Source organism: Monoraphidium neglectum, assembly GCF_000611645.1.
Source record: "Monoraphidium neglectum strain SAG 48.87 unplaced genomic scaffold scaffold00021, whole genome shotgun sequence".
Taxonomy (NCBI): domain Eukaryota; kingdom Viridiplantae; phylum Chlorophyta; class Chlorophyceae; order Sphaeropleales; family Selenastraceae; genus Monoraphidium; species Monoraphidium neglectum.
The window spans coordinates 54019-62016 of record NW_014013606.1 but is presented as its reverse complement, the minus strand read 5'-3'; the positions used below and the strand labels follow the sequence as shown (position 1 = coordinate 62016).

Sequence of the window (7998 nt, the reverse complement as noted above, 5' to 3'; positions counted from 1 at the left end):
TGTTATTTCTGATCAAGATGTCAATTGATGACGTCTATGTCTGATTGGTAGGCAGTGCTTTGTAGCATTTTGACAAGTTTTACCACAGTGGGTTTCATGTATTCGTGCATAGAGGTGTGTAACAGCTGCGCAAGAAGCAGCTATGCAATGTGCCCAAATGCCAGCATTGGCAAGGTGGGAGCCACCGGGGTGACCGTATTTGACAAAATGAATTGATTGGACATGGCTGGGATGCACGAGCAAAGCAGAATCAAAGCAGCACAGGACAGATTATTCAACGGCAGCCGCCAACTCCTCAATATCCTTCACCCCGCCGTCGCTCCCGTTTGCGCCCCCGCAACTCCTCGCGCGCCCCGGCAACCCCTGCAGCGCCCGCCCCTGTGCGGCCAGCTGCGAGGTGTCTATCACCAGCTGCCCGCACGCGCCCGAGATGTCCTGCCCCTTCTCCTGCCGAACAGTCACGCTCAGTCCGTACGCCCTGACTGCAGACCGGAACGCGTCGACGGACCCAGGTGCAGGCGCAGAGAAGATGATGCCGTCGCCAGCCAAAACAGGGTTCCACGGGATCAGATTTATGTGCATGTCCCTGCCGGCCAGGAGGCGGCCCAGCTGGTGGGCGCAGTTCTCCGAGTCGTTGACGCCTGTCGTTGTTTTGGTGGTGCAATTCAGGGTTGATGACATCAGGGTGAGGGCAGAAACGTAAGGGAGGCAATTGCTCGGCATGAGGGTAAGGGTGAGCGGGACCCAGTCCCGGTGAGCCGTGCGCAATTTTGGAAGGCATGGGTTGTAAGCATGCAGCTTCTGGGGAGTTCCCCACCCCCGTGCCGAACACCAATTCAGGGTTTTTGACGACTCAACAAGACGCAAGCTTGCATGCGCCGACACACTCACACTTGCCACCCACCCGCCAGCATGACGTACTCCACAAACACGCGCTGCCCTGAAGCTGCCTGGTAGTCGCCCACCGCCGCCATCAGGCGCTCCAGGGGGTATGCCCGCGCGCTCGGCACGATCGTGCGCCGCAGCTCTTGATCGGGCGCGTGCAGCGACAGCGCCAGGCTCACCCCCTGAGGGGGCCACAGGTGGTAAGAGGGTGTGAGAGGTGACCAGCTAGTGGCATCACTTCAGGGGAACGGCCACTACATAAGCTGTAGCTTCACATGTGCAGCCGACCTGCCACGGCCGCAAGCCCTTCCTCACGCCTGCTGTTTTCAATGCTTTGCCGACTTGAAAGCATCCCACTGCACGCAAACAGCCAGACAGGCTTGTTGCAAAAGTGCTGGATTTGCCCGCCCTTGCTCTCACCGGCAGGTCTTTGGCCATCTCGCGTATGCGCGGCACCACACCAACCGTAGAAACGGTCACGTGGCGCCGGCTGAGGCCGAACAACCGCGGGTCCGTCATCATTTGCACTGCGCCCACCACCGCCTCGTAGTTGCTGAGGGGCTCCCCCATGCCCTGGGATGACGAGGACGGGAGGAGGCGGCGCGCTGGACCACTCAGTGTTGTGAAGTGAACACTCAGTGATCTGGCGAAAGAGCGGCGATGCCAGCAGCCGCGCACAACTCAGGGCATGACAGCCCGGAAGAGGCTCAGCCGGCATGCTGCTGGCGTCACCCGCGTGCATGTGCCCGCTTTGCCAGCCGCCACTAGCAGCTGGCAACGTCCCCCAAGCGCGGCAGGCGCCCCTGTGGCGACGCTGGCGTTGTGGAAGCGTCGCGTCTCTGCCTCGCCCATTCTGCCCCCTCAGGTCCCGCGCCCATGAAGGCGTGCCCACCATGAACACAACGTTCCTGACGGCTGCCACCCTCAACGCGTGCACTAGCTGCTCAACAATCTCCCCGGCAGTCAGGTTGCCCTTCAAGCCCATGGTGCCTGCGAGGTTGTAGGTGGCATGTGCGCAGCTGAGCGTGGGATGACCAGCAGGTGCGCATCGCCGCATGGCATGTGTGTCTCTCACCTACAAGTATGGCCGTCCCAGCCGCTGCTGTTGGTGCTTGTTGCAGGCCTGCCTGCATGTTTGCCTGCCTATTTGCACCACAACAGGCCCCTGCATGCATGATGTGAGCCAGCAAGGCATGTTATGCCAGCCAGGTCCACCTACCTGTGGCGCAAAAGGTGCAGCCCATCTGGCACCCGACCTGCGACGACACGCACAGCGTGCCGCGCTTGTTGCCCCAGCCGCCTCCTCCGCCGCCACCGCTGCTGCTTGGCGGGCCGCCGCTGGTACCATAGCCCCGCCCACTCACACTCGCCTCTGCTGTCTCTTGCACCCTGGAGGCTGGTCGTGTGCCTCCATCCGGCGAAGCTGCACATGCTTCTTTCCGCCGCTGCTGCTGCTGCTGCTGCTGCTGCTGCTGCTGCTGCCCGCTGCTTTCAGCGCCGCCGCTTTCCGGTTCCCGCCGTTCCGCATAGCGCTCTGATGTGTCATAGCTCATGACCACTGCCTCAACCTGCATCACCGCATCAAACACCACACGTGCCACAGGTCAGCGGCAAGCGTGGTAGCAGGTCCTAGCAAAAGTGGCGGTTGTCTGCTCACCCACCAACACATGTACAAAACATCACAGCTGAAACACACACGCTAATCTTGAATGGGCATGTCCACACACATTTATCGCACACGACCGCAGAATAAAAGCATCGCGCAATCCAGACCCCACCTGCATTCCATCCTGCAGCGCGAGCAGCAGCTTGACCGTGTCCCCACACGCGCTCCGCTGCACGCGCAGCACCGTGCTGGTCAAACGCGCAAAGCGCGCGTCCAGCAGGGCTGCCGCTGCCTTTGGAAGGTCCGTAATAGCTGACCAGGGGATGTCAGGGTCTCGCAGAAGCGCACTGTGGGAAACGACCGGTGAGGAACAGCCAAGAAGGCCAGGGGCGGCCAGAGGTTGTGCGTTGCAGAGGGGCGCATGGGAGCGGAACACAGTCTTGTGATAGCATCAGAGGGTGACATGCGCTTGCTCGTATCGCGGGTGATGCATGCGTGACATGCAGCAGCTGCATGCGCAGCAGCAGGCAGCGGGAGCAGCAGCCGCCGTCGTCGACGGCCCTGCTGTGCGCCTGCAGGCGGACCTGTATACGCGCTTCACGTGCTCCTCCGCTTTTATGCCATGCTCCCTGAAGGCTTCCAAAAGTGCCTGGCGGTCCCACACGCTGTTGGGATGGAGAATCCTCTTGGGAGCCATTGTATCAAGGTCACCTTCGCCGAAAATTTGCAGTGTCCCAGGTGCATATCATAGCACCCTGATATTACCGTGATCGTTCGAGTGTCACCCAGGTGACCCGTAAAAGCAAGGCATGATCGACCTGCACACGACACTTCCTTGAAAAACACAAACGTGTGACCACATGTTTCACAGCGCTCAAGGGCTGAGCATCCGAAGGAGTGCATGAGGTTGTCTCTGGCCGTCCTGCGAGCGAGTGCTTGCACAATCGCAACCACCCGGCGCTCGATCACCACTTCTGTGCAAGCTAGATCTGCAGTAGGCAGGATCATGGCGCCATCAACCGCATGTGAGTGGCGCGCTGCGCGCTTGGCGCCGCAATGCCCACACATGGAGCCATACCTGATCGAGCACGTCTCGACCCTCCGCCTGCTGGCCCATGCCAATCGATCACACTCGTTACCTCGCAGCTATTGTGGGCGCGCCGCAGTCGCAGCTGTCAGTTGACCCGTCTCGCTACCCCACGGTGCGCACAGCAGCCCCCGCACCTGCCTGGCAGATCCATGGTGGCAGCAGAAACAGCATGCGCCCGACAGTGTTCCCTGAATGGATTGAAATCTGCAGTAGCTACGATTGAAGTCCAACTTCAGGGCGCATGAGAGCCGTGGCAGCACCCCTTGCGCGCATGACGCATGGGCCTGCGCCGCTGTGCATTCAAGCAGTGCTGCTGAGCCTGTGCCCCACCTGCGCACGCGCACACGCACGCGCCCGCGCCCGCACAGGTGCGGCGGGACGAGTCAGTGGTGGAGGAGCTTCACGGTGTGAAGATTGCGGACTCGTACCGCTGGCTGGAAGACCCAGACTCCGAGGAGACTCAGAAATGTGGGTTTGGCATGGGGCTCAAATGGGCAGTTCATGACTGCAGTGACCAACAGGCCGCGGAAGCATCTTCGCAAGCTGCAGGATGCTTGCGCACCCATACCAGACCTATGGGCCCCGGGTTCACCCGGTGGCACGTCAGCCACCCCCTTGCCTGCGAGGCGGCTGGCCCTGTTGAACCACCAACCCCTGCGCTCAGCCACAAGCCACCTTCACAGCTGCCTGCCGCCTGGCACCCTGTCTCAACTCCTGCTCTTGATTCCCCTCACCATCACCAGTTGTTGAGGCCCAGAACGAGCTGACCAACTCGGTTCTGGCCCAGTGTGACACGCGGGAGCAGTTCAAGGCCCTCTTCACTGACCTGTACAAGTAGGCTTTTACGAGGGATTATGTATTGGGGGGGGGGTGGTTATGTATTGGGATGCGAAGCGGTGTGGGCTGAGGGACGTGTGACGCAAGGACGCAGGGGGACGCAACCCGGCCGCAATCATGATGCAGGGGTGTTTGCAGTGGAGGCAGGATGGCAGGAGGGGCGGCAGCGGGGCCAGCGTGCACAGGTCCTTGCGGCATGCGGCGGCTGTACACAGCATTGTTGACAGCGATGGCTGGGATTTTCCTCCTGGGTCGAGCAGTAAAGGTAGCTAAAGTGCAATATGACTGTATGATCAATAATAAAACCGCGCACTCACTCTCGTGCCTCTACCAACCTCCACCCCGCCCTGACCCTGCCTCTGCCTCTGTCCACCCTCAGCTACCCCAAGTATGGCACCCCCTTCAAGAAGGTGGGGATTGCGGAGCAGTGAACCGCGCTCGCAGCTACTCCGCCCACCCGCTCTTAGCACCTACAGTATGCACCTTCAAGCCGGCACAGTCCCACTTGCAAGCCCTGGCTTAGCGCCTGGCGCGTCACCCCCGTCATTCACCAATCACCAGCGCCCGCCTTGCTGCCTTCATCCATTTTTCCGCAGGGGTCCCGCTATTACTACTATTTCAACAGGTGGGGTGGTGGTGGGATCATGCAAGGTGTTGACTTAGGTGCCACGTGCCCGCGTCTAGCTGCCCCGCTCCGCAGCGCATCTACATAGTCCTGCAGGTTTTGTGCTTCCAATCAGCCAAAACCAAGTGCGCCGGCCAAGCTGAGCCGTCAACACTCTCCTATCCGCTGAAACCCTGTCCACCATCCCGCCCTTTTTCCCCGCCAGCGGCCTGCAGCAGCAGTTTGTGCTCTACACCCAGGCCTCCCTCGAGGCCGAGCCGTGGGTGCTGCTCGACCCCAACACGCTGTCAGAGGACGGCACCGTGGCCCTCAGGGACGCATCATTCAGCGACGACGGCTCGCTGCTGGCTTACCAGGTTGGCCGCCGGCAAGGATGACATCACTCCTTCGTCACCGTCGCACTGCGTCAGTTGTGCCGCAGCTGGTTTTGGTAGCCAAGCAACCCACCTGTTTGACCAGTAGTTGTGCTGCCAGGCGCCTGCATACGCCAAAGCAGACCCCTTGAGACCCCATCATGCTTCCCATCCCGCCCCACCCCACCCCACCCCACCCTGCCCTCACCTCGCCCTGCCCTGCCCTCACCTCGCCCCACGCCTGTGCCCCTCGTGCTCCCAGCTGAGCAGCGGCGGCAGCGACTGGGCGCGCATCAAGGTGCTGCGCATAAAGGAGGACGGCACAGGCGAGGAGCTGGAGGACACCCTGGAGTTTGTCAAGTTCAGGTGGGGCCACTGAGGGTGCTGCCCAGCTGGACAAAAGAGACGCCATCTGCATGCAGTAACCTGACCCCCGTGCCCTGCAATAAGCTTATAACTGTTGCATAAGTTCCTCAATCGGTGCCTTGCTGGTTTGAGGGAAGTATGCAGGGCTTGAAGCTCCATGGGGACTGCTCGTGGCGATTTCTAAATCCATGGCGTTTCTCTCGACCGCGCGTCAACACGCTCGCAGCTGCCTGGCCTGGACGCACGACAACCTCGGGTTCTTCTACAACCGGTGGGCCTGAGGGGGGAAGGCTTGAAATCCCCGCTCGAATCCCCTACGCGCTTGTCTTGGACAACAAATTTCTGCACCGCCCGTGGGCTGATTGCTTGTTTAGCAGGTGCTTGCGTACGCATGACGTCGCAACCAACGCCCATGCCACTTTGCTGCCAACCAGACCATTGGCGCAGCAACTTCAGCGCACATGTGCTTTGACGCAATAACCCATATCGTGCCCCCGCCTCACCCCACCACACTCCACTCCACCCCACCTCACCCCAACCCCAGCTACCGCGAGCCCGAGAAGTCCGCAGACCTGGGCACCGAGACCGAGAGCGCCACGGACCAGCAGCTCTGCTACCACGTCCTGGGCACGCCCCAGTCGCAGGACGTCGTGGTGTGGGCCATCCCAGAGCACCCCACCTGGATGAGCAGTGCGGAGGTCTCCGACGACGGCAAGTGAGTTTTACTGACGGTCTGAAGGCGAAGCATGGTGCACGGCGCAAGTTCGGTCAGGCACTACATTGGGTGCTGGCTCGGGGCCGGGGCCCGTGCTGGGTAGGCGTCCTGCACGTGTGAGCGCGAGCCTGCGGCTGCGGGGACCGCTCATCCACGGGGGTTGCCGGCTGGGTTCAAAGGGGCACCAGCGTACCTTCAAGCCGTGAGGCCTCGCATGCTCGTGACCCATCAATTCACGCCACAGGCACCTGCTGCTCTATGTGTCCGAGGGCTGCCAGCCGAAGAACAGGTGCGCCCCTGCCGCGCGCCTCGCCCCAGGCCCTGCCCGTGCCCCTCGCTCGGGGGCACTGAATGCGTCATGGCCATCCGCGCCGGCCGCCGCCGCCGAGCCGACGACGGCACGTCCCTCCCACCCTTGCACGTCCCTCCCACCACTGCACCCCTCATGCCTCACGTCTGCATCGGGGCCCTGCTGGACAGCAGGCCAGCAGCCCGCTCGGATTTGGCACAGTTGCCACTGCCACAACCACGCCAAACCTCCCACAAACGTCCGCCAATTGACACCCCCCCCTAAACAAACCAAATTTCATCGAATCCAAGGCTGTTCCACCTGGACCTGTCGGTTATTCCTAAGGACGCCACCACGGGCGCCCTCGACTTTTCGAGGTTTGACTTCTTTGGCAGCGGCGAGAAGCTGCCCGTGTCGAAGCTGGTGGACGATTTTGACGCCTCTTATGATTACGTGAGCCCAGCTGGCATTGGCATTGACCTTGTGCGGATGCTCTGCGGTGTTCTTCCACACTCGGGCTATGGCACACGGCCATGGCTCAAAACCCCAAGGACCTGATGCTGACCCAATTCACCCATTGCCGAGCCCATTTGTACCTTGTTTGCGGCTTTGCCCCAACGCCCACACCAGGTGGCCAATGAGGGTGACACTTTCTACTTCAAAACCAACCTGGAGGCGCCGCGGTACAGGTGACTCAATTGTTCCCATACCGGCGCCCCCAGCTGTAACCCATGCATGACCAAGCCTCGCAGTTAGTTGCGAATGTCACAGCTGTTATTTTTGCATGTGGGCTTTAGCCCTGCAATCCGCTTGGTTGAGCCGTCCCCTGTTTCAGCTGAACCATTTGACTCAGTTGCCTGGTAAAGCCATGAGGAGGCAAAAGAGGCGGCGGAATTGAATTGTGCTACATTCCGATCTTGCATGCACTTCCTTACTCTGCAGGGTGGTCAAGGCGCAGCTGCCGGCCCCCGGCCCCCCCTCCTCCTGGCCCGACGTGGTGCCGCAGCACCCCAAGGACCTGCTGCAGTCGGCGGTGGCCCTGGAGGGTGACAACCTGGTGCTGCGGTACCTGCGGGACGTGAGGGGGACGCTCGCCCTGCATAGGTGAGGAGGGCGTGTGGCGCGTGTGCATGAGCACATGGGCACTTGCATGCGTCAGCATGTGGGTATGGGTGACAGGTGCATATGTGTGTGTGTGTGTGTGTGTGTGTGTGTGTGTGTGTGTGTGTGTG

The 7998-nt window shown here is 61.2% G+C and overlaps 2 protein-coding genes across 2 annotated transcripts in view; one reads left to right on the top strand and one right to left on the bottom strand.

Moving 5' to 3' along the window:
• Nucleotides 1-270: 270 nt before the first annotated feature.
• Nucleotides 271-1870, bottom strand: MNEG_0301 (Ribosomal RNA large subunit methyltransferase N; the record flags this gene model as incomplete). The annotated part of the gene is made up of 4 exons (XM_014051227.1): nucleotides 271-641; nucleotides 905-1067; nucleotides 1306-1458; nucleotides 1778-1870. 4 exons carry the CDS (start codon nucleotides 1868-1870, stop codon nucleotides 271-273), a joined length of 780 nt encoding a protein of 259 aa, XP_013906681.1.
• A 1627-nt stretch (nucleotides 1871-3497) lies between these two features.
• MNEG_0300 (prolyl endopeptidase) overlaps nucleotides 3498-7998 on the top strand; it is a gene marked incomplete at both ends in the record, with an annotated part of 6875 nt that continues 2374 nt past the window's right edge. Inside the window, 14 exons of the mRNA XM_014051226.1 lie at nucleotides 3498-3516; nucleotides 3638-3693; nucleotides 3950-4049; nucleotides 4325-4415; nucleotides 4798-4828; nucleotides 5015-5043; nucleotides 5249-5399; nucleotides 5659-5762; nucleotides 5989-6033; nucleotides 6307-6477; nucleotides 6722-6766; nucleotides 7078-7219; nucleotides 7397-7455; nucleotides 7709-7870. Of these exons, the coding sequence (XP_013906680.1) occupies nucleotides 3498-3516; nucleotides 3638-3693; nucleotides 3950-4049; nucleotides 4325-4415; nucleotides 4798-4828; nucleotides 5015-5043; nucleotides 5249-5399; nucleotides 5659-5762; nucleotides 5989-6033; nucleotides 6307-6477; nucleotides 6722-6766; nucleotides 7078-7219; nucleotides 7397-7455; nucleotides 7709-7870 (1205 nt within the window). The remainder of the gene's footprint in view (nucleotides 3517-3637; nucleotides 3694-3949; nucleotides 4050-4324; nucleotides 4416-4797; nucleotides 4829-5014; nucleotides 5044-5248; nucleotides 5400-5658; nucleotides 5763-5988; nucleotides 6034-6306; nucleotides 6478-6721; nucleotides 6767-7077; nucleotides 7220-7396; nucleotides 7456-7708; nucleotides 7871-7998) is intronic.